Here is a 25,200-nt window from a genome sequence, read left to right as displayed (position 1 = left end):
GACACGTCCAGCTGGGAGGAGACCGAGGGGTTGACCCAGGAGCAGGTGGAGAGATTATATCTCTACGCTGGCCTGGGAGCGTCTCGGGATCCCCCAGTCGGAGCTGGTGGATGTCGCTCGGGAGAAGGGCGTTTGGCATGACCTCCTGAAGCTGCTGCAACGATGGATGGATGGACCCTCATGTAAACATTTATTTACTCCAACAACCAACATCACAGATAATGTCAAGTACATACAGTATCTTTAGAATAACGCCAGAGGCTCAACAACATAAAAAAGTAAAAGCATAACTACATTATTGGTCACTCAGGTGTCAATCACATTATATATATGGTGTTAACATCTTTATATTACATTCAGAACAGACACAACATGTGTGATTCATTTGCCATTAATCATGAGTTTGCTAAGTGTCACTGCTCTTAACTGAAAATTCAAATTTTGAATCTACTGGCAGCCCTACTGACAAGCACTCCCTTTTGTCTCACATCTCAAACACATGCGACATTGGCTTCAGCTTGAAGAATGAAAGAACACAGAGGAGCCTAGGAGATGACTGGTTTTTACATTTATTTTCCATTGCACAATAATACCTGTATCTACAATCTAAAGTGTTTGTGGCAGCAGATTTAGTCAGACATCCATGTGAAATTTGTCTTTAACAAAACTGTACAACAATTTGCCTGCCATGGGAAAATACTGCACCAGACAGCTCCCCGAGGACGGACGGACGGACAGACGGAGGCATTCCAGTTCCCCCCACAGAGCTGGCGGTGGGCTGCTTCAGGTGGATGGAGAGCAACTGACACGAGTCAACAGGAGGTTTGAGATGACTTTTGTTCGACTTAAGGGGAAATAGCGAGGTCAGGACGGACGATGGCTGCTTCAAGTTTGTAAACACGTAGATCATGCATCCTTCAGTGTGCAAGAAGACAGTCAATATGTTGCAAACAGTTCAAAAGTTGAGGCCACACTTTGTAGAAAGAGTTTCCTGTAAAGCTTGAAATGAGCCGATGGCTGATCAGGAGCGTCTTTTTCAATGTATTTTAATATATTGAAATTAAGCACATTTTTTTCAAATATATAAATATACTTTCGGGTCAATGAAAACGTGGAGCAATAATCAGCATATATGGCATGTTTGGTCCGTTCCAAAAACAACATGGGACAAAGAAAATAACCAAATCTCTCTCAGTACAAAAGATAGTGCAAAAACCCGCGGCGCTCTCCCCTGGGTTTCTCTCAGTAGTCTACAGTTGATTAGTCAGCCAGCGAACAGTCAAGAGGTTTGCTTCCAAACTGCATTGATTCTCAATAATTCTACATTATTTTGGCATCAAACTCTTGTCACGTACAGCATCACAGGTCGTTAAAAGGTCGGCAAGAAGAAATACGCCCCCCGCCCCCAATCACCCTCAGACCGACTCTCGCAAGCGCAAATAAAATCAAGACAACTCTGTGAAATTAAGCTCTTTGGTGTCTCAAAAGAAGATGGCGGTGTCAGGCTTGAGTCCAGCTGTTTGGCAGCAAACATGACTGACAGCTGGATGACACAATAGAACAAGCAGGTTTTGGCGCACATACACATATCCCTGAATATATGTATGTTGACAAACACAAATACGCGACGGTAGCTTGCACACGAGAGCTGGAGCCAGAGGCTCGCCGTGGGTCGGTGCTGAGGGCCACATGCTTTTCTTCATGACACACTAGGACAAAACAATTCAACTACAGCTCTCCAGCCAAACTTCAATCATTACATGTAATATATCCATAGAATCTTTTATCACAAAAACTGGGATTGTAACCAAAATATACATCTAGGCAAGCTCTTCTGACACATAATACGTTTCCAGTGTGCCACTTCTTCCTTCAGCGTGATGTAAACGTGTCATGGTAAACATTGATCGCACGTTCTGTGCAAAAATAAATAATGCCCGGCGCTTCTCTTCAGCCACACTGCTCCACAGACAGTGGAAACAGAAGTGCCAACACTGAAAGATGGGGTGCGAAAGGAAAGGGTCGCTGACCAACTACCAGCCCTTAATTCAGAGAGGCGATCCACTCTCCGTCCTCCTGCTACCTCATTGCTCTGACTGCCGCTCGGCAGACGCAATTTAGACACAAATCTGGATCCACACAGAAACGCACATACCCTCATTGGCTTGAGTGGGTTAAGGGGGCGGGTCTTCAGACTTCTCTCCTCATTTACATCCACTTTGTTTGGCAGAGATTGCAGAGAAGGAAAAGAGTCAGGCCACCACGAGCACATGTAGCATCTTTGTCCGCCAGGGTTGGTAGATACGCAGTTATATAGTTACGTATATATATTTATATATTTATGAGATATATATAGGAGTGCAGGTCTCTCCAGCTCTGACGGGTCGGTCCGTTGTGCGCTCCGTCCACTGAGGTAAAGCAGAGTGTGATATTGTGCTGAGAATAAAAGCAAGAGTCGGAAACCCCAGTGAGAGGGGAGGAGACAAAAGTTGGGTAGCGCTGCGGAGACGACGCTGTGCGTGATACAGAGAGTCTGTTGCTCACCACGCTGCCATCAGAGCTGGTACCACTTCTTGTCCTTGTACTTCACCATCATCTGCAAGGAGAGAGAGATGTTACCAAGACATCTGTTGAGAACAGGAACTGAGGGAGCAACACTTACATCATGAGCGTGTTTGGAGAAGGACTCGGCGCTGGCCATCATGGCTGCTGTCCTCTCCTCCAGCTCCCCCAGCTTCTGGCCTCTCTCATCCAGAGCAATCCGGGCCCGGGCCAGGTCCCCCACCACTCCAGAGGCTGCACCCTTCATTCCCTCCATGCTGCCGGGGCCAGGGATGTGCTGCGCCAGGCTGCGTGACGCCTTACCGGCCGCCGTCTCTCCAACTGCCACACACACAGCAGCATGAAATCCTCCTTGACTGTCCCACGTTTCTCGCATCCTCTACACTCCTCTACAGCCTGATGCTCCTCATCAGTCCCTCCTCTCCTCACTGTGAACCTTGCAAACTCTTCTTTACAAAAACATGACCTCAGCAGAATGACTGTCCACTGGACCCGTATGTAATTCCACCACTTCCACTGAAATTCAAGACTGAAATGGATATAGAGAGTTGTGTGTCATGCTCACACAGGTCCTCCCGATCCAGCGAGGTGGCTCCTCCACCGAACAGGCCTTTGAAGAACCCTCTGTTTGGAGCCTCAGGGGTCTCCACCGGGGTGAAGAGTTCGCTGAGCATCTCCTGAAGAGACAGATGAGGGTGGATTTATTCACGGTCCCTCTCAGGAGGAGGCTCTTGGACTCTCACCTGAAGGTTGTCGCAGGTCTCCTGGCTGTAGGTGATCCTCTGGATCTCAGTTGGAGAGGTGAGGTACAGAGCCTGACCAAGGTTGGAGAAGCAGAATGTCCGGGCTATCCTCATGTCCGTGAGCGGCAGGTAGTTGACATCCAGCAACGGGCGGAGACTGGGGAGACTGCCATAGGAAAGAGAGGGGCTGAAGTATGAGGAAAGCTAGCAGAAGTTAAAGTGACACCGAGGACCCACCTCAGCGTCATGATGTGGCCGTTGGCACAGAAGCAAGCGATGCAGCTGGTCCCAGCCAGCTGTACGATGTCGGCTCTCAGCACGAAAGAGGTCTCTGTGATGTTGTGTTTGTAGAGCCGGGTCTGGGAGGGCATGGCCACCACCTTGGCCTGCTTCTCTGAACACAGAACAGCAAACTGGGCATCCAGCCCGTCCTGTGAAGAAGGGGGGGACGCTGGCCTCCGCCTCCGACTCTTTTCCTTCTCCTCATCTGAGGCGTTGGGGTCGTACCAGGACTCGTAGGGAGGTGGCAGCAGAGTTCCCCCGGCGTCAAGCAGGGCCATCGTCATTATCCCTCCTTTGAGAGTGGCCACCGTGCCTGTGGAGGGTGAAGGTGTTGTGTGGTTCAGCAGCTGACTTCCACCCAAAGAAGCGGTGGCATTCAGAAGACCTGAATTCACCAACTTTAATGGTCCATTTGAAAACATACTTCAATTCTTTGGCGTTCATCCAAGCACACTGATCTCACTCATCATTTTATCACCTCAGTTCAAGCTTCATGAGTTCATGTTTTAGTGGGTCAAATGAATCACAATTTTGTCTGAGCACTCGTATGTTGTGCATTTAAACTCTACATTTGATTGTGCAACAGAAACAAAAGATAATAACCAGATAAAAATAATCAATGCATGTTGGAGAGGTATGGAAAAACAACAATTACATATGATACGTCTCCTGAATGGCTGGAAATAAAACCATGTTTGAGGGGTGTCCTTTTGTAGATGTTTTAATATTGATCTCATGAACATGTTGTGATGTTTAAAAATATCCAGTGAGTCACAATGTAGTAGTTGTTAATAACAGGACAGAATCAGTGACAATGGGGTGCGCGTGTGCACCCAAAATCTCTCTAGCCGACTGGCGTTACCTCAGAGAGATGCTGTCACAGTGAGGTGAACATTGTGAGTTATTGTGTGTCAGCAGTTCCAACACTCATTGTCTCAGGGGTCACACAAACACTCACCACAGGAAGATATATTGACGGGTTGCTGCAGCCTCTGCTCACCACCAGGGGGCAGACTCACAGCCACCATTAGCACAGACCCATGGGTGGTCCCCACCAGCATGCAGGGGCTGGCCATGGCGTCTGACTTCCTCGGGAAACTCTCACAGAAGTGAAAGGCGGAAATGGCCTCTCGACTCTCTCGGTCGATGCTGGTGACACTGGAGCTGCGCGAGCGATTGAACGAGTTGTCCTTCGAATCTGGGGAAAGGTGAGAGGAAGACAATGAATTCAAGGAACTCAACCTCTGGCTCAGATTCAACAGCGACACACACAGATTTAGTTTGGCACAGGAAGCAATCTGGGGAGCAAAAATTAGGTCAACAAGCCTTTGACACATTGAGACTCTTCACAAGTGCACTGGTTAATCAACAGCCTCAATGTTGGAAACACATGGCCTTGATTGGAAGAGAGAACATCAATGCTTTGGATCAGGGAACCCACCAGCCAGCCTGCACTTTTAATTTAGTGGGCTGGACTCACACTTCGACCATCAGGTGACAACACCTTCGAAACAGAGGCTGGTCTGGCCGCAGTCACTCCACATGAGCTCAGATTTCACCCCAGCGTGCCACAGGTGAAGCAGGCTGACCAAGGGACAGTAATACAGATGCGCAACACTTGAAAGTCTGGGGAAACTTTCAGCACCGCTCTGAGAAAGTAGCTTTGATGAAGAGCATGTAATTTAAACTTGAATTCCAGCCGTCAACAACGGTTCACATTTGAGAGTGAATGTTGGTTCCCTGATCTAAAGAGTCACACGCTGCACACCAGTCAAACACAGTTAATCTACAGAAAACAAGAGTCGGTCATGAAGGTCCTCCAGGAGAGAGCAACACTGTGAGATTAGTGGCGACCATCTGAACTCCAACACTGTGAGGGGTTAGTACCGGTCCACTCACTGGAGTTGGGGCATGACTTAGCTCTACACAGCGGCCCCTTCTGGCTGGTCCTGGCCGCTGGCTTGGCTTCATTCTGGTGAGAAAAGTGTTTCCTACAAGTGTGAGCGCGAGCCTGAGGGGACACTGCTCAGGCGCACACACGACGGAAACACATGTTACTCCTCCACCAGACTGGGGGACAGAAGAACCTGCAAGGAGTCGGCGAGGGTGCAAGTCTTACCCGGGTCAGGCCTGGGATCACCAGACGAGCTAATTTTCCGAGACATCTTGGCTGAAAAAGAAACAACATTACCGCTCTTTCATGTGCGCTGAATTAAAAAAAAGAAACAGTGATCTAGAGCAAGAAAATCAGTGATGATCACGAAGCCAGGATTTTCCAACACATAAAGAAGGGCAGAGTGCAACGGCAGAGGACGCACTTAAGTCCATGTTTACACCTCTCCAACACACTCATCACTACTGTTGGAGAAGTAGCACTTCAACTCAAATCATATGTAAAATACATTTTAAGGCACCAATTACTTCATATTTGCCTTATGATGATATTGATGAACGTATTCTAATATTAGTTTATCTACTGCATTATAAATATAAATGCACTTTTTTTTCATAATTGTGAATTTCTTTTGAAAAAAAAAATCTAGTTTGTCTACACAATTCCACATTTTGATTTGACCATTCTCAGTTTTTTCATTAATTATACTTATTTATTTGAATCTTAATTCTCTAAAGACATTCCATGTTTCCCTGTATTTTAATTCTCATTTCATAAGAATCAGCAGGTAATCATAATGTCCATTGACTCCCGTAATATTCACAACTTTTCCCATAATGCTTTGCATTTGCGGTCGTGGTCACATGACTGCAACAAGTCTGGATCTACTTGTCATCTGAAAGCAGAGACAGAATCACGGAACTGTTAATATCTGCTGCAAACTGCAGGCTTTAACTTTTGTTTGCTGTCAATCGCGTTGCAAAGTCTCGTCACTGCATGTTGCACCTGAGCCCACTTTATGAGACAGGGAAGCAGAGCAGCCTCACAGAAAGGTTTAGAGTCCTGCGGCGTCCAGTAGAGGGCGCTGCGGTCAGAACAGTGAGTGAATTTAGCAGCAGACAAGCAGAGAGAGCAGTGGGAGGAAAGAGTTCATCAGTCAGAGTCAAACACGGCGCTGAAGCCCTGGAAGCAAAGTGTCAGTGCCCACACAGGAGACAAGTCAGGGCTGCACCATGACCATCACCTGACGTCGGGCAAGATTCAGCAGGAGGCTCGAGCAATTCAACTCAGGATCATCACCTGCCAACATTGTTCCTATTCGTGGCTGACCTACTCCTGCGGTGGAGCACTTCAACATCATGGGGGAACATAAATAACAGTACCATGACTCAAACATGAGAAGCTGAAATGTACAGTAAGATGAAGGTTTAAACTTTCAAGGTCATCTTGAATGACTTCTATTGTGTGAAGACCACTCCAGGGCTTTGTAAATAAAGCTGTGGACCTCCTGGAGGCTCAGACCAGGCAGCATGTTTTGCCTCTCAGGAACCCTGACCCACAAACTAAATGTGCTACTTAAGTACACGTCCTACTCCAGGCAGTACTTTGGTGACCCAGTGCAACCCTAACCTCCAGAACATGGAAACAGCAGATTTTCTTAGCTTTTCAGTGAGCACATGGCTAAATTTGAGGGGGGTCCACGATCAGGTGTGATTTCTTGGCGTCTGGTGAAGCAAAGAAAATCTGTGGTCTCACTGGTGTCATGCAAGCTGGAACAGAATCACGCTCCTCAGACCCCAGAAGCCCCTCAATTAGTAGAAGAACAAGACGAGAACACACCGTGTTCTTTCATTGGCACAAGATGCACAGAAGATTGTGGCACAGTCTGGTTAGATCGCCGTCATTCAGAGGAGGGAAAGGATGGGAAGGAAAATGCAGTGATGATACACTACCAAAGTCATTGGCAACACTCTTGGAAAACCGCCTGCTTTTGAACTTCACTGAAAACAAGGTTAGAGACGGATCAGGTGTCGGCCCAGGAGGCTCAGTCCAGCCATCTGATACCATACCCTTTTCTATGAACTTCTGCTTCCGGTCATCGTCAGAATTGCAGGGCGAGTTAGAGCCTATTGTCGATGAAGCGACAGCATGGTAAGTTCTTCAGACAACAGACAGGAGGAGGCAGAACCTCACCTGACGTGGGTGACTTGCAGCGATCCTCCGAGGTATTGGTGCCATCGGTGGGGTCACAGAAGGCTGTGGCGAAACACACACCGTCACAATACAACCAAAAACGGCAAGCTAGAAGCTACTTCAGCCAGCACAAGGGTCACTCTCTGAGCTCATCGTATTTGGGGGTTCAACTTTGGAGCTAAAGTTACACCTATAACAGGTGGGGGCGCTGGAGGCTGTGAGGGGAAGATGGGTGAGGGGGAACAGGAAACACACATAGTCAGGTGGAACTTACTGAAATGAGGCGAACGCAGTTTTTTCACTGACTCGCAATACAAGTTAGAAAGTCTGGACATGCAAGACTGGACAGGAGGAACGTCTTCAGACCGACAGAGAAACATTAGTTTTACACATAATCATTGACAGCTTCCTCTGATGAGCCAGGTCACCCTGATGTGCACACACATGCATATCCCTCCCATGATGAGACCAACAATATCCAGTCAGACACACACACACACAGGTCTAAAATATTTGACTGTCGTTTCCGTTACAGTTGAGTTACTTCAGTATTTTAATCAACAATTTTGAGAATAATAAAAGTCTTAATGTGTATACAGGGGTTGGACAAAATAATGGAAACACCTTATAGCTTTTTTTTAGCCTTAAGGTGTTTCCATTATTTTGTCCACCACCTGTATAATTTAAATTCTGATTGGATGTCATTGAACTACATCCACTGACATCAGAAACATGGAGCCTGATGGAAACCAGATGAGACAAAGAGGAGGTTAGACCATGACAGACGGTAATCTGAAAAAAGATTCAGCCCAGATGAACAGATGGTAGGTCGGTCTGTGTTGCCCCCTATAGGGAGAGGCAGAGCCTGAGCTGCTGCCAGAGATGCTAAACTAAATGCAGTAAAAGCCTCAGCGAGTGCAAGACTCTGAGAAGATCTGCTCACCTCCAGACGGCTGCCGGACTCTTCTAGGGGAGCGGGGTTGCCTCTGCAGGGGGTCAGATGGGCTGTACAGCTCTGACGTGCCAATGTTCAGGAGCAAGGTTTTCTGGACATAGTCCACCACCGCCAGGCCATTGCTGTTCCCAAACACCACACTGAGACAGAAGACAGAAGTGTGCTTAAAGGAAGCATGACAGGGAAGGGCACTCTTCAGGAGGTCAAAATCCTTGGACAGTTATAAGTGGAAATAAATGAGGCTCCGACTTTAACCTTCAAACTGAGGGACTGATGCTGGTTCACGTTTGCTTTAACAGAATGTTAGACTTCCTGTTTAGACTGAAAAACTGTGCCTCACAACCCAAACTATCTCCACAAAAACATTGTTCACATGAATCAAATCTGAATGGAACCACGGTGTGTCTGGTGCGGATGGAGGACAACAACAGCTCTTTGAGATCACGAGCTGAGAGACTTACAGGCCATAAGAGGAGTTGATACCCAGACTAGTGATCTGCTGAGGTGGCTCCCCGCTCACCCACACCAGCTGCACCACCAGCTCCACCTGGTAGCCCGGAGACTGCTTCAGCGAGGAGCTGCGGACCCTGAATCACACAGTGGGGCACAGACTTCTTCCAGTCACTGCCATCCACATCTGTGCTTCAGTGAAGACACATACTGCAAACATGGGATGTTGTCTCGAGGACCATCAGAAGAGTTGCTCGCGGTGGACGGCTGGGTAGGTAGTTCACTTTCCTGAGGGCTCTGGGGTGCCCCTGGAGTGGACAAGGTGGGGGTTTGATCCCCTCCAGGTTCAGGCGAGTCCACATCACTCAGGTCACACTGCATCGACACCTCCAAAAGCTGGAGAGGAAGAGAAGACAAGTGAACCACGATAAACACTGCGGCAGCTTCCACGTCTCACCTGGACCACCTCGGTGGTGACCTCCTGTTTGCTGAACCGATAGATGATGACGTGCGCAGACACTCCGGCCACACACAGCATCCGGCTCTCCGGACACCAGGATAGGGTCTGAATAGCGAAGGGGTCTTCCTCCACAATGTCAGCGTTGGCCTTGTCATCTTTACCACGTGCTCGCTCAAACACCTTCGCTGTCTTCAGCTTGTACAGGACCTGAAGCATCACTGGGAAAACAGCGTTGAAACAAATGACTATCAAAGCTCTGGTTCTGGTCCCTGATGTCAGTAACTTACATGCAGAAGCATCCCAGAACTTGATGGAGCCGTCAGCGTGTCTGTTTAGGGTGAGAAAGCAGGGGATCAGCCGTGGTATGGTATCAATCTTCTGAGAGCAAACTTGTCATGCACTGACCCAGTGACGATGATCTCTGGGTAACTTTGGGACCCTTGGCCCCAGTTCCCTCCACTCACAGGCCACTCCTGAGGAAACCAGAAAGGATCGCACAGCAGAAGGATGAACAAATGAATCAACAAGCAACCAATTCTCTGGGTTCCATGTCCACCTTTTTGCTGTATCCTTGTCTCTTTTGCCGGCTGCCCACAGAGTAAAGTGCAGGGATGAGTTCAGCAGGGCAGTCAGCAAAGTATTCGCAGCAGGTCACCGGAGACTCGTGGATGGTCAGGGGGTACGGATTATCAAATATCGGATACCTGTGCGTAAAGAGAAGAGAAGTTCTGTCAAGTCTGACACAAAAAGAGCTCAGTCGTTCCACCTGGACAAGGCCTGGGGAAACTCAGACTAACTCATGGAACTCTGTTGGGGACTTGAAACCTGACGTGAGACTGAAGCAGGACAGACTTAAGCAGAGTGAAGTTGTTTAACTGAATGACAGGAAAGTGAAAGAAAAACCTTGAATCAGTGAAACTAAGAAACAAACATGGTAACATGAAATGGCTGATAATGAGAAAAAAATTAAAAGGGAGGTTGAGAAGGAGAGAAAATATGGGAGGAAGAAAGAACAAATGAGAAAGAAGGACAGGATGAAAAGAAGATGAGAATAAAAAGGAGGAGGAGACAGAAAAACAATGAAGAACAAGATTGAAAAAAATGGAGAGTGAAGAAAATGTGGAGCTAAAAAAGTGGAAGCAAGAAAGAAAAGAAGAAAAAGATAATGGGAAAAAGAAGGATAGTAAAATGAAAAGGAGGAAGTGTTTAAATGGAAGAGAAAGAATAACAAGGAAGAAAATTATGTGCAAAAGTTGGAAAAAGAATAGAACATTCTGGGTAAACATAAAAAATTAACAGGGTAGAGGAGGGGAAAAAGATGGGTGAAAAGAGGTGGCAGAAAAGAAACGAATGGAAAATTAAGAAGAAAAAATACAGGGTAGAAGTTGGACTTGTCATTTGGATTTGGAGGGTAATTAACAGAATGACGTGGTGCCTTTCAGTGGACAACAGAACGTGGCAGCTGTTAGCTTCAGTACGGTCTCATTCGAGAAGTTGCAGCCATTTTTTCTGACTCACTATAATCCATTATGTGGACAGCAAATGTACTGTAGTTACAGCAGACCACAGTGATGTCTCTGACAGCACCAACACGTTCATCCTGTAACTCCAGGAGAGTCCTACAGACCTACCCAATCTGTCCCAGATCGATCACCACCAAGTCCCTGTCCAGGAGGACCACCACTGCGTACGGCTCCTGGAAATCTAAAGCAGGACAGACATCAGTGGCAGGTGCGGGCCCATCGCACCTCAATAAGGGGATGGCAGACTAACCGTTGGGATAGGGAGTTTCACACAGTGTTAAAAAATCCACGATGGGGAAGTCCATCTCCAGGACGGCGGTGCTCTTCCCGTGCATCACAGTCAGGCAGGCTCTCCGGCCCACCGTGTCGTAAGACAGACCCCCAGACAGGACCATGAATGGATCCCTGGGAGCAGAGCAGTGTCAGAGCCGTTGGCACATGCATGTCAAACGATGAAGACAATGGAAACATAAGTTTAAAGAAGCATAGCTCAACCAACAGAGTAAGTCTAAAACGGTACAAGAGTGGACCTGGGAAAGAGAGAGGGGCAAGCGAGGAAGCACAGAGTTGTGACCAAATAACAGGAAAGGATGTTTTAAGGCCAGGATGTGGATCGAACCGGTCACAGCAGCAGCACAGGATAGGTGGAGCTTCCAGGACACTCACCCTGCTCTCGTTGTCTTGTACTCCACTTTCAGAATAGGCTTGCATGGTTCTGGCTTTTTCCCATCTTTAGGCTGCTTTCCTGGAGAAGGTAAAGCAGCACAACATCATGTGACTTTGATTCAGAGAGCTAGCGTGTGTGTGTGTGTGTGTGTGTGTGTGTGTGTGTGTGTGTGTGTGGAATACAACTGTGTGTACACCACAGCTCGCACCATGTGGCGTGATAATCTGTGCAGGCTTGGCTGGAGCGCGTACATTCCACGTGGTCAGAGTGCCATCCGAGTGGCTGCAAACAAACTGCTTCCCCTCGTGGTGCCAGGCCACGGAGTGGATCGCCTGGAGGACACGCAAGCACACGCAGCTGACCTCTCTCCACAGGGCAACATGGTCCTTGTACAAGTGCTTCTGCAGCATGGCAACAACAAGGAGAATGTTTTGGAGCCAGGACTGACCTCGTCGTAGTTGTAGCGGTAGTCAGCTTTTTTGGACTTCAGATCCCACAAGACGACCACCCCACACTCAAACCCAATCAGCAGCTGAGACAGGAATAAAGGAGACTGAGATCTTTTGACCTTAAAGCAGTGTCACGCTTGTTACTAAACATGATGACTCTGACAGTAAATCAACAAGTCAGACTTGATCAGCAGCAAACGCCAGACCTTTCCTTCATCCATGGGGTTATCACTGATGTGAACTACAGGCCCCGGGTGAGTCTTTGTGGATCTGCAACCAAGCACACAGGTTTTTATTACCAAACGGAACGATACATTGTGTATCCAGCGCTAGACAAATGCAATGGACCGCAGGAGTGCTGAAGAGAGCATGTCAGGGGGCGCAGGTCATGTGACTGGCTGTGAGAGATGATCGTTTGTGGAGACGGCGTCACCATGGCAACGCAGCCGAGCCGCGGAGGAAGTGAGGGTCTGGCCTGGAGAAAGTGTTTCTGCTGCGAATGTGGTCTGGCTCCACTGCCTAATGATCTCATGGCTGCCGATGAGTCGATAGAAGCTGCAGCGAATGAAAGGACTCGGCCCAGCGTGTAATTACACCACAACACAATCCGACATTCTTAATCAAGAGCAGCAACATTAAAGAGCACCACAGTCTCATCACAGATACTTAAAGACATGGGCCACACAGGGCTACTGACCAGACACAAATCACTCTTCTAAGCTGGGGCTCCCACACACAAATGCGCACATTAGCAGGAAAACAAACACAGGCCACTCTCCACTACACAGTCTGGTCTCTAGTTCTAAAACCACCAGCTTTCACAAGGAAACTTCAGCCCAGAGGTTGATCATCTGCCCACCGTGAGGGTTGTCACCCAAGACCTCCAGTAACAAAACACTGACCTGGTCTGCTCCATTCCAAAGGATGCACCCATTTAGTTTTTGTAACTTTTCTGACATGACTCTTACAACATTTTGCTGAGCTGAGGGCCAGAATGCCTTCTATCCTAAAACCACTATCTATTCAGTGGAAATCCAGAGGGTTTCACTCAATTGAGAGGCTTATCTCCTGTGAAAAAAGGAGGGAAGCAGACTGACCCCATGTGGAGGAACAGAACTGAGCCCTCATGACTGGAGAAGACTCACACATATATTCAGTGTTTTCTCTGTAGTTAACATCAACAATGTCACCAGATATTGCATTGCTGAGTTTACATCAGTCGTACTGTGATTTCAGTGACGCATATCCATCCAGCACTGATCAACTCAGAGGGATTCAAACCCATGACTCCCTCCTCTTTATTGCTCATGAGACAATGAAACCCCTCAGTATGATCACATTCAAACTCTGCAGAATTCAGAACCTAAACAACTATGTCTCACAGACCCAAACACATCTAAGCAGGCCCAGCACTCAGCCTGGACACTGCACTCTTGTCTCAACACAGACACTTGCATTCTTCTGTCTCTGAGCTAACTGAATTAGCATGGTAGCAGTGTGCGCAGTGATGTCATTGAGATTCACACTCACAGTTCGATGGCTTTGTTCCACATGATGACGTAGCCTGAGAGAGTGAAGCATTCTACGTTGACAATGTGGATGTTTCCACGTTCTGTGCCAATGTACAGCCATTTGCTCTGGAATGGCAGGTGGCAGTAGGTGATTCTGCAGGAGAGAAAACCAAGGGTAGCTTTACACAAGCAGCACGGTGTGTAGCGATTAGCACTGCAGCCACAGAACAAGAAGGTCCTGGGTTCAGTTGTTGCGTGAGGAAGCTCCTGGAGCCATTTGAGTGGAGTTCGTTGGTTTCTCCTCTGCTTGCGTGGGTTTCCCCCCCCAGCACTCTGATTTCCTCCCACAGTTATCCGTTTTCCCAGTTACATGCAATAAATGTTATTTTTGATCCACCTCATCTAATAAACTCTAAATGTGAAGCAGCATTTTAAACCAAATTCAATCCATGATACTAATAACAATATTTCTCAAAATCTCTTACCATCTGGTCAAGTGCTGCAGCAAGGTGCATTCACATATTATTTTGAGAGTGGCAAGTTAGCACTGATATTACTTGAAGATGTATAAAGGTATTATTACACATACCCCATTAATTCATCAATTCATGAACCACACACTTATTTTGGTTCAATAATGAGTTAAAACAATGATGTCACCAGATCTTTATTTTCTGGACTTAAAGTGAGATAATTCCAGCAGCACTTGGAGTGAATATGAGGATTAGCGGCGGAACATTGGGCAGTCACGCCTGAGTCACCTTCGCGTAGTCTCTACCAGCTCCACCTCACTTCTCACCTTTCTCTGTTGAACTTTAAAGAATGAAGGACAGCAGGGATCTTCTGTCTCAGGTTCCAAAGATGGATGCTGTCGTCGGCTAATGCGCTCACCAAGGCCCCCTGCAGGAGAGAGGAGCGGCACACGCACATGAACGTCGACACGCACAGAGATGTTGGTAAACATCCAGAGACAGAGTTCAAACACGCAGGAGAGGGCGAGGACAGAAAAGCAAACACAGACCAACCTCGTTGATCAGGAACTGGAGCTGGATGACAGCAGCGCCGCTCTCGTGTTGACAATAGCACTCCACACCTGCACGGCCGAAGCTTAGTAAGGCTTGGTCAGGAAAATTACAGATTAGCTTAATGTGCTAAGAGATCATGGTGTTAGGACACCTGATCATGGGACCATCATCTGGAGCAACAGGAAATGCATATAACGTCAGTCCAGCTCAGGAAGTCTCCTGTGACCCGTGACAGACTGGCCTGGAGAGAGCTCAGAGGAGAAACAGGGAAGTGGAAGCACTGCTCACTTTCAGACAGATCACAGTTTCCAAGCAGAACAGAAGAAGATGGAAGTCAAGATCTTATCACGCACAAAATCAAAAGTCAGATCGCATCCACTTCTGCCTGTGAATACAAGTGAGCAGGATTAAGCTGAGCTGCCATCAAACAATCCTTCAGAGGCTCAGACAAACTGAAGGCGCAGGAGCCGGACAGTCCAGAGCAGACTTGGGACTGGCACCAGAATGAACTCTGATTCACCCGTGACCTTACGGACACTTTTAGCTCTTGGCCCTGGGAGTTCTGTGCCAGATTTGTGGGAATTATTCATGTAAATGGAGGAGCCATTAAGTCTGTTTCACTGCCTCTGGTCATCCCTAAGAATAGACCAGAGAGCAGCCAGTTATTATGCAGTGATACATGATGAGAGCATTTATTACCTGCTCTCCATTATTCTGTAGCGAATAGAGAAAAGCTTGGTTCAGTTGTAATGAGAGTTTCACTCAAATTAACTGGTGAGCTTCTGCATGCAAATAACACAGGAATAATATTGGTCATTTACATGTTCAAATTAGTAATTAGTGTTTCTGTAGCAAGCTATTACATTTAATTATTATCACTGATTTATTCAATTATTCCATTTATTTTGGCTTCTACTGCAGAAGGTTGTTGCTTCATGGCGTCAAATCTTCGCTTCATTTCTAATGCACCAGAAATAGTCGCGTGTGCAATTGAATACGCACTTGAACCACCTCTGATGGTTTTCGTGCGACACTTCTTCCTGTGATAACCATCTCTGTTATCAACAGGAAGTTCTCAAGAAAGTGTGAGTTTAGAGGGAAGTGAGTGTCAGTCATCTGACTCGCAGCCAAAGCTGTCCTAACTGCTGTAGCAACCATCAGCGGCACACGTGAGGCTGGCGACGGACAGAGATGCGAAGATGGAAACACCGGATGCCTTGCTGAGGTTCTAGCTCCTGAGCTGTGGCAGCATCTCCCAACTGCAGCGGCAGCGAGGAGATCAATACAGCCTGTCTGCTGATGAATGGACCAATTGCCTGAACGACAGTAATCCCATCAGCTCCCCCTCACACATTGAGACAACATGGAAGCCGGTCAGGCAGTTAACCTGTAAGCAAAACACTCTTAATCTGGGTCAGATCTAATGAGGTGGCACCGACAGGAAAGTATCACTATCACCTACTGGGTTTAAGATCAATGAGCGCGACCTCCGAACGGGTCAAAAGAAATGTTAGTGCCAGCAGTCATTTTAATGGGTCTCATTCATACAATAACAGGGCTGAAGAAGAACTCTCTAGTTTATCAGGATCTTCATCTTCACTCCTCTCACGTGTAATCATAACATTTACTCTGTAACACACACAGCAGTGTATTAATGTGTATTAATTATTAAGTGTATTAAGATCTGTATACAAAATTAGAATCTCCAACAATTGTCCTGTTTTTATGACTTGAAACTAATAAACTTCAATTTAAATTCTGACTAAAAAACAAGCCATACATGTTCACTTCAGAAGCATCTTTTGCCTCTTTACTTTGGTTTCATTTCTGATTCACAATATACATATCTAATCGCATTATAAATGTATATTACTGTTATTACAGAACATTACTGACTTTTTTTAAGCACCAGTGTGTGTCTGTCTAAGTGGACCCTGCGAGGGACAGATGACCAGTCCAGGATGTCCAAGCACCGTGCGACAATGGAATACTGGGAATAAATAGCAGCAAATGAAGTGTGACTACAGCTATGAAACAGACGCGGAAACAGGTGAAGACAAGGGTTTTCTGGGGTTCAGCCAATGTCTGAATGGCCCGTAATAACCACGTCATCCACAACAGAGTTTGAAATAAAAAAATATATATATATATATTGAACAAAACATGAATGAACACCTCAGGAACATCTACAATTAAACCTGTGTTTTTCACGCCAGCACCTGGGTCAGCTCAGGTCTGAGTGTCTCAGGCAACTCTAGTTCGCTTCAGCTACAGTAAATTAGAAGAAAGACTTAGTCTCAGTGCACAGAACCAGCAAACAGACTCACAAGTGGTGGAACAGCTTGTGAGTGCCGTGTTTGTGTTCAAGTCCAGTGATGTTTACAGCGCAGAGGAAGTGGCATCCTGGCACAAGCTGGGCAGCACAGTTGATGGGGTAGTCTCCTCAGCATATGGCGGAGGAGCTGTTCATGCTCCTGTAGAGACGCCGCTAATGAGGCCGGCCGCTCCAGGAGCAGCAGAGGAGCACATCCAGGCTAATGTTTACCTCGGAGCCCTCGCTTCCTGCAGCACGGTTCTGGGCGCTTGTTTGTCCAGACCGGACCTCATAAGGCAGAAAACAAATCTGAAGGATCGCTGCGGTGCCAGGACACTGCTCCCAGGAGAGACACAGCTTCACACCATCATTCACAGGACTGAAAGGATACAGTCGTAAAGCTCCGGTCTGAGTCCCGACGGCCAGGATTTTCTGCACGGGGTCGAAGGCCATGGAGGACGGTTGATAAGGGAAACCATGACGCACAGTCTGGGGGAGAGCAGAATTTATATCAGACACTCAGTCAACCAATCAATCATCAAGTGCCAAGTCAGGCTGCAGGAGAAACAGAATATCATTCTGACGCTCAAAATCAAGTCGGAATACAGACGACTTCCCGACAGTCAGGTTGGTCCCAGAGCACACTTGAGATGTTCTTAAAACTGAGAGAGATTTACACGCCTTCAGTCCACACATCACAACAAAATACAGGAAGAGGCAGAACAGTGACATCTCCACTGGAGCTTGTCAGGCACAGACCCTTGGAGAGCCAGCAAGGGGGCGCTAAAAGTCATGGTGATCACATGTTACTTTATCCTGTCATCCAGTGATAAACTAGCAGTTAGAGATAAAGCACAAATATCTTAATCTCAATTAAAAGATTTATTATAATGCATGCACCACTGTTGTACACTTCTCAGCACTGTTTGAGGACCACTGTTTCCCTCAAGTTGAAGTAATTCTTTACTATCTAATAACATTATGGTTCAAGAGAGGGGAAGTTTGCATTATTTGTCAGCTCCAAAATGAATTCAAAATAAATACAGTCATCCTTTCATCCGAGCAAAAGCCCTTACGCATATTTATTCATCAAATAAGTGAATGGATAAGAAAATAAGACTGGGATCATCAATATAACAAAAAGTCTAAGCAGCATTAGTACACTGTTGTTACATAGGCTCACTACATGTCAACTAACACTTCTACAGAATACAATCTCATTGAAATGTAATGTATATAATAAACAGCTAAATTACATCTGGACTGATTTCCAGTCATAAATCAAATATATTTCCAGTAATGACGCAGCAAAATAAACACATTTCAAGCCATAACATCAAAATATTTCCATGTAAGCTTTCATGAAATGACCACAGTAAAACAAACCTTTAGGCAACAAGAAATGAATATACTATTAAAGATGTGTCTTTTCCTTAAACAGGCGCTAAAGCACAAAGCTTCCCTCATTTGGACACAAACAAATCTTTTATTGCTGTGTCATGTCAGCCAGCAGCAACAGTGAAGGCAACACGGGGCAGAGCTGGAGAACCGTCCAGATCAGACCTCTCAGTGGTCCATGGGTGGACACGCCGTTGACATCAGGGTCCTAAACCAAGAGTGGGTCACTGGAGCCTGTTAACTGAGTGACCCGTCCTGAAAGCAGCAGACTAACCCAGAGAGCCGGTTCTCCCAGGTGATTCTGTTGCACCCAAATCCTGTCCTTCCAGTTTCAGGCGCGTCTCACCGAGATTTCAATTTGATTGGCCAACATACTGCAGTATCATCTCCAATGTATACCAGCAAAACTGTCAGTCACCTCGAGCAACTTCCTCACAGGATCTTAAAAAGAAGGAACTCGGCTGCTTTCCCTCCCACAACACACGAGGAACGCAGCCACTTCCTCACATGGAAACATGTCTCTTGAGTGTGAACTGCTGACCATCCGTGGAGAGAAACGCCTGGTACCTGGAGTCATGTGACAAGCGCGTGGCCACTTCCTGCCACACTAATGAGTAAGCCAACATGGCCTCTTACGTTTCACTAACTTTCAAAACTGTGTCTCTGCCCTGAGGAGGTTTCATTTACAGTGATAACAAAGCTTCAAACTGCTCATCTGTTTCATCAACTTGTCTGGGTTCAGAAGCAACGACGAGTTGCTGCACATGAAGCTGGTTGTGGTAAAAAATGAGACAAAAACATGTTTCTGAGACTAGTTTCAGTCCAGTTTTCAACTGTAGTACTCAAATCCATGCCTTCTTATTGTTACTTTTCAGAGAGGAAAAAGAACAATATAATATTACAAACATTCTTTGTTTATGACTTAAGAAATTAACAAGAGTACAACCACGGATCAGTCCGTTTAAGCTGGCAGGAGTCAGAAACGATCCAATCTACGGCTTTAAATTGATTTCAGGAGGGATTTAAAGGAGTAGCAAGGTACGAGTGGAGCGCCAGGTCTCGGTCACCCCACGGGTCAACAGACTTCAGTGGCTCCAGACGTCCAGCAAATCAACATAGAGCAAACAGAAAGGCTGAACGCAGCGAGCAGTTTCCTGCCTGTTCTGTCTGCAGTGAGGCGGTGGAAGCATGACTGGAGGGAACACTCAGTGCAGAGCAAACAGACGGCGAGGAACACCTGAGTGACGTCACTACAGGTGCCCACTCATCTGACAGGTCAGGAACACGAACCCACCTTGCAGAGCTGAAAATGCTCGGACTGGAGAGTCTCCTGGACCACGTCGTTCTCTTTCGGGTTTCCTGGCTGAGGAGCGGCGGAGGAGGACGAGGAGACCGCGGCCAAGCCGTCCAGCACCTTCCGGATGTTGAACTTCTTCATTTTCCTCCCGAACACACGCACTAACGACACTCGGCGACCATAAACCGGAGAGAGAGGGGGTAGCTGCTAGCTAGTTAGCCGTTAGAGCGCACAGTTAATGTCGCTGTGGGCTCATCTCCGCAGGTGTCGCTCGCGTCCGAACCAGAACCACAACCTGGCAACAGCACCGGAGAAGCCAGTTGTCTCCCGTCACTCGGTTAATCCGCCATTGAAGCGGCTGCTTTCGGTGTAATTCGATGCAGAAGAGCGGCTCCTCAGCCGAAGCTCAGCGGGTAGCGAGCTGGCTACGGAAACGCAGCAAACTGCGGCGGGGATTGAGTCTGCGCTCTGCGGGCACCCGGATGTTCACTGACCCGTCACTCTCTCCCGCTGCTCGAGCCAGAGACTCGGTTTCAGCGTCAGTGTCCTGCAGTTAGGAGGAAAGACGACACCTGACCACGGAAACTGTTCCTGCTAACGACAGTGTGCGTGCGTGCGTGCGTGAGTGTGTGCGGTGTCACGTGCGTCCGTGAGTGGATCTGAGGAAATGTTTTTATGCATTCATTTACTGATTGATTGGACTGGAAAATAAAACAAAAATAGGGCTTTATCCGACACACCCAATGAAGTCAATAAAGCTGTTTTCCATGTGGTGTTATTCTTGTTGTTGTTGGCATGCTGCAAGCAACCATCTCACCAGAGAGGTCAGAGCTCCCGGTGTTTAAAAAAAAAAGATATTAATATATTATTATTAATATTGTAAAACTGACATGAATTATAATCCTAGGACGGAGGTAGTTATTAGAAGTGTAGTCTCCTTCTGCACAGGCTCACTAAAATAATATTGCTAAAAAGTCACAAACAGGAATCTATTAAAATACATCTTAGCATTTTAAATTAAGTATAACTATTAAAAAAAAATGTAATTAACTTGCTGGCTGCATTTTCAAATAAAAATCCCTCAGAAATGCATTTCATAATACTGTTATATAGACAATCAAATAAAATGATACGGTTGACGCCATGTGGTCGGGTTATTTTTGGAATTTGCAAAGGATGCGTGTAGACTTCAAGGAGTAGATCAAGTGTGTTATTTGTCGTCATGATAAATCTTTATTATTTCATTTAAAAAGTAGAAATGAAACACCATTCCTGTCAGTCTGTTTGAGACCATCGTTCTATCGTTTTTTTGCGACCCCTGTTGGCCAAGAATTACATCACAGCCTAAATCTTGACCGTCTCCTATAAACAAGTGAAAAACAGCGGCTCAGTGGAAAATATGACATAAAGGTTCATTGAACTGACCCCCGCTGGGTCCCTCCTGGAGAGTCTGGGTGGATCAGCTCGTTTTTGGGCGGAAGAGTCCCGGGAGTTGATCCATTGTGTGATAAAATAGGCCACAGATATCCAGTTTGGATCGTGTTCCCTCCGGATTTCAAAGGAGGTTATCATGGCTCCATGGGGAGTTTAAAAACTAGAAATCTGCTCACATGTTGCCAGACAACCGGGTTCATGGATTACCTTTGTGACCTGCTCATATTTAGGTTACCCACATTGCTGCTCAGATTCGGGGTGTTGTTTCTACACAATGGGAGGAAGACCTGGTGAAGCCATGTGGTTTGGATGGTTAGGCTTAGGTTGAGAGGCAGGGGAAAGGGATATGGCAAAGCACGACTGGTCCTTCCAGTCGTGCTTCTACCCTCTCTCCACTAGAGGGCCCTCTTTCCCAGCAGTCCATGGCAATATTTCTGGCTGAGCGTGACAAAAATCAGCACCATGGAGAGCACCGGGTGTTTGCTGAGACGCGAGCTTTATTGGGGATACTTCCCATCGCATCACCAGCATGAAAGTCTCGAGGGTGGGCTCCAAGACTTGCTCCGATAGAGAGATGAATTGGTTCTTATAAAGCTAATTAGCGGCTCCGTCATGAACTAGGTCAATGAAGGAGTGAAGGCTCACACACGAGCTCACAGAATCACTAGACATGGACATGTTCATGGAGTCATGAGCACAGGAGAGGAGCTGCACGCTGGTGAGAGGAGAAAATGGGGCGATATCAATAATGCACAGGAATGTGGATCTGTTACTGAGGCGCTTATCCAGCCTGCCATGTGAATAAACAGCACATTAGGAGATGGTGTTTGTCAGAAATGTGAAGCGCTTTTGTTTCCAAGAGCCCTGCATGGCTCCTGAATATGGGTCTCAGTTATCTGGGACGAAATTCCAAATTTAGTAGATTGTCCCACAGTGCTGTTCTTTCTGAGAGAAACTGTGTTTTTATCCAGTGTTGTGTTGGCGGATCATTGAAGCCTTTTGTTTCATGCCTGAACGGGAACACGGACACACCATCAAAGGCACAGGTGAGTGAAGTTGTGATCTGATGTCGTATCTTCCACTCTGCAGCAGAGCAGACCACTGCTCCCGTCCTTCATCATCATCGTGGCAAGGTCAGCTTGAATCAGTTGTTTCATGAGTCTCACATCATGACCAGAAAAGCTCCCTCCATAAACTCTAGCATGGATGTTCACTGTTCTCCACCCTGAGAATCTCCCTGATGACTCAGACTTAAGACTCGACAGAACTCCTTCTTGGCAGCGAAATGTTGTGACCACAGGTGAGAGCGGATATGTAGACTGGCCAGGTAACTGAGAGCTTTGTCTGCCAGCTCAGCATTCTTCTACTCATTCTTCTCCTCACAGGCTTTAACGTGATGCTGTATGTGGTACGCACACTCTCCATGCATCCCATGCTGGGTCAACTTGAGCACCCCCTCGGGGCAGAGACTCACGTCCAACCTGGACCCCACACACCACCCTATTCCCACTAAGGACCCTGGTCTTGGTCTTGTCCTGGCAGTGAAATGCTAATGACCCACTTTGGAGTGGAGTTTTAACCCTGAACCCATCACTGAAGCTGTGGACCACACTTCGTGAAGGAGTCACCGCCATCATGGAGTGTCTGAAGCAAACACTGGCTGAGGACTGTGAGTTTGATCCAGGATCAAAAGCCAAAGATGATGATCAAAGTGATGAAACACAACTCCTCATGACCCTTAATCCCGGTCAAGTACATGCATTCATCTGAAATCTCTGCTGAGAGACATGAACTTTGGCATCCAGAAGAGACTGGCAGCAGAGCAGATCATGCTCACACCATCACCACTGTTGCACTCCCTTCCTCAAGATGTAGTGACTTGTTCCAAATGACCAAAGGACGTTTGTTGACCCCACGAATATGCTTGAAGCGCCGTGCTCCATCGTCCTCCAGTGGAGTTTTTGGAGTTGGATTTTCTTCCCAAATGTAAAGCGGGTCACGCTGACAGCTCTTTAGTGGCGGTGCCGCTCATGCGTCTGAGCTGCTCTCCCTGGGAGCTTATTAAGAGATAATCATATTCGCGGGTTGCGTAACAGACGCTGTCAGAGTCGGAACTAAATCTGCTTTTAATTAATGAGGAACGTTTCAAAGTTTTGCACGGAACTTCGCTCCACTCCGACTCACCATGTAAATTGGGAATTTTGACACAGTTTCTCGTTACCGGGGTCAAACACCAGCGAGGGAGTGTGGTGATTAGCTTGTTACATAACCAGTCTCAGCGGAGGTGACACACAGATGATGGATCAGAGGTCGGTGACCTCAGGAATCTTGGCACAGATTACAGCTAAACCCACGCATGTCACACCAGCAGACGGCGGGCTTCAACTGTTCTGTCTTCACTATGGACCAGTGTCTCCCTCACACCTGAGTCTGTGGGTACATCAGTGATGTAGCAGGAAGAAAAGACATGCCTCTGAAAATACAGGTGTATTGCAAAACAGCACAAGCTCAATCGAATACTGCTACTGCTTTTAAAAATAATAGTATTTTAAGAAAAAATGTAAAGAAAAATAATACATGTTTTTTGTTTTTTTTTGTTGCTTTTTTTAGCTTGTTTTGCTGCATGAAAGATGCAGCCCAACAGCTGTGTGTGATCACTGGGCAGTGTCAAGCTGGACGTATCGACAAGACTTGATCACAACTGAAGCGCTGTTCAACCCCCAGTAGGCACCTGAGGGTTTCCCAAAGCCTCCTGGTTGGGTCAGTTCTCAAACCTCTGTTTGGTTCTTCCAAGGTTTCTTCCTCAGTTTTTTGCTCTTGTTTTCTACACTGTCACGTTCAGGTTTCGTGTACATCTAAACTGATGGCTGTATCAACAGCTCCTCTCACCACTTCTACTGAGACAGTAGCAACACTTAAATGAGCTCTAAAAGCAGCGTTAATGGTCAGTTTACTCTTGACAACTGGCAGTGTGCAGTGAAGCTGTGACTTGGAGGGACGTAGACCGGCTCCCAATTCTCCAGCCTGAGGTGAACCGTTTGCACGAGCTGGTTAAAGCCAGCCTGCGGCTCATTAATATTCACACCGAGCTGATGAAAGTGAGGGAATGAGAGTCGCCCTGGAACTGTGTGTGAGTGACAAGGGTCGTGTTTGAACACCGTTAGACACAACACAAAGTCAATATAAGTGAAGCAAATTTCCTGTTCACTCAAGACACTCCATTGTTCATTATTCAATTCCAGTTTTGCTTTTGTTTCTGCAAAAACCATTCTGAGAAACAGGAGGAAAATTAACTAGAAGCAGGAAAGTTAAGGTATCCTCTTCAAGCTGTACGGTCCTGAAAATCTCTTCCAAGCTTTCGGAGCAAGATGATTTCTTTCTTCAGGTTTGAGTGCAGGCAGAGTCGCTGTCATGAGTCTCTCCTTCCTCATTCTGTCTGCCGGCAGGGACAACACACACACAGTGTCATCTATTTCTTAAATCATCTCTGCGTCCAAAACAGGATTTCATGTGTCACTGAGCTATTCAAACTCAAACTCAGCTGAGCCAGAAGACAAACCTCCAGATGTTCTTTCGCATCCAGAGTTATTCTTGTTTCTCCATCAATTTCTGTTTGGGCTCACCAGCAGGAATGACAGGAGCCCAGCAACTAGGGCAAGAGACGACCACTCAGACTGAGATCCGCGGCCACTTGAAGGATTAGAAGAGTCTGAGAGTTCAAGTCCAGCATCAGCTGCTGTTCAGACTGAAAGTTTTGCACGGAACTTCGCTCCACTCCGACTCACCATGTAAATTGGGAGTTTTGACACAGTTTCTTGTTGCGGGGGTCAAACACCAATGAGGGAGTGTGGTGATTAGCTTGTTACATAACCATTCTCAGCGGGGGTGACACACAGATGATAGATCAGATGAAGGATTAGAAGGGTCTGAGAGCGCAAGTCCAGCATCAGCTGCTGTTCAGACTGTTACTGCCCGCACTACTGTTTCTGATTTCAAATATATCTTTTTTGTTTCACTTTTTTCAAAGATGCATATTTAATTTC

The 25,200-nt window shown here is 46.8% G+C and overlaps 1 protein-coding gene across 9 annotated transcripts; it reads right to left on the bottom strand.

Annotated features, from left to right (window-relative positions):
* Nucleotides 1–197: 197 nt before the first annotated feature.
* On the bottom strand, nucleotides 198–20,335 carry stxbp5b (syntaxin binding protein 5b (tomosyn)). 9 transcript variants are annotated; one of them, XM_053844965.1, is made up of 29 exons: nucleotides 19,721–20,335; nucleotides 17,420–17,517; nucleotides 14,715–14,796; nucleotides 14,489–14,589; nucleotides 13,709–13,843; nucleotides 12,385–12,448; nucleotides 12,178–12,261; nucleotides 11,938–12,061; nucleotides 11,729–11,807; nucleotides 11,313–11,467; nucleotides 11,171–11,243; nucleotides 10,096–10,243; nucleotides 9,945–10,012; nucleotides 9,827–9,867; nucleotides 9,537–9,757; nucleotides 9,291–9,475; nucleotides 9,091–9,216; nucleotides 8,618–8,769; nucleotides 7,675–7,737; nucleotides 7,434–7,607; nucleotides 5,707–5,757; nucleotides 5,487–5,609; nucleotides 4,546–4,785; nucleotides 3,543–3,900; nucleotides 3,306–3,471; nucleotides 3,128–3,239; nucleotides 2,663–2,883; nucleotides 2,545–2,596; nucleotides 198–2,408 (listed from the first exon to the last, which is right to left on the bottom strand). In XM_053844965.1, exons 1-28 carry the CDS (start codon nucleotides 19,862–19,864, stop codon nucleotides 2,555–2,557), a joined length of 3,630 nt encoding a protein of 1,209 aa, XP_053700940.1. In that variant the 5' UTR covers nucleotides 19,865–20,335; the 3' UTR covers nucleotides 198–2,408; nucleotides 2,545–2,554. The 9 variants fall into 9 exon arrangements, with proteins under 9 accessions (XP_053700940.1, XP_053700948.1, XP_053700941.1 ...); XM_053844973.1 differs by lacking the exon at nucleotides 5,487–5,609 and adding an exon at nucleotides 7,949–8,032 and having other exon boundaries at nucleotides 199–2,596; nucleotides 7,434–7,481; nucleotides 7,551–7,607; XM_053844966.1 differs by having other exon boundaries at nucleotides 199–2,596; nucleotides 7,434–7,481; nucleotides 7,551–7,607; nucleotides 19,721–20,334.
* Between the last annotated feature and the right edge of the window lie 4,865 nt (nucleotides 20,336–25,200).

Source organism: Synchiropus splendidus, chromosome 16, assembly GCF_027744825.2.
Source record: "Synchiropus splendidus isolate RoL2022-P1 chromosome 16, RoL_Sspl_1.0, whole genome shotgun sequence".
NCBI lineage: Eukaryota > Metazoa > Chordata > Actinopteri > Syngnathiformes > Callionymidae > Synchiropus > Synchiropus splendidus.
Note: the sequence above shows the minus strand (reverse complement) of the source record. Positions and strands in the feature narration are given on the sequence as shown.

Excerpts from the sequence above, each read along its gene's own strand:
- stxbp5b (XM_053844965.1), bottom strand. The coding sequence starts at position 19,864 with ATGAAGAAGTTCAACATCCGGAAGGTGCTGGACGGCTTGGCCGCGGTC. Across the intron at positions 9,476-9,536 it reads TCACCACCGAGGTGGTCCAG|CTTTTGGAGGTGTCGATGCA; the intron begins GTGAGACGTGGA and ends CTTCCTCTCCAG. Across the intron at positions 2,597-2,662 it reads TCTCCAAACACGCTCATGAT|ATGATGGTGAAGTACAAGGA; the intron begins GTAAGTGTTGCT and ends CTCTCCTTGCAG.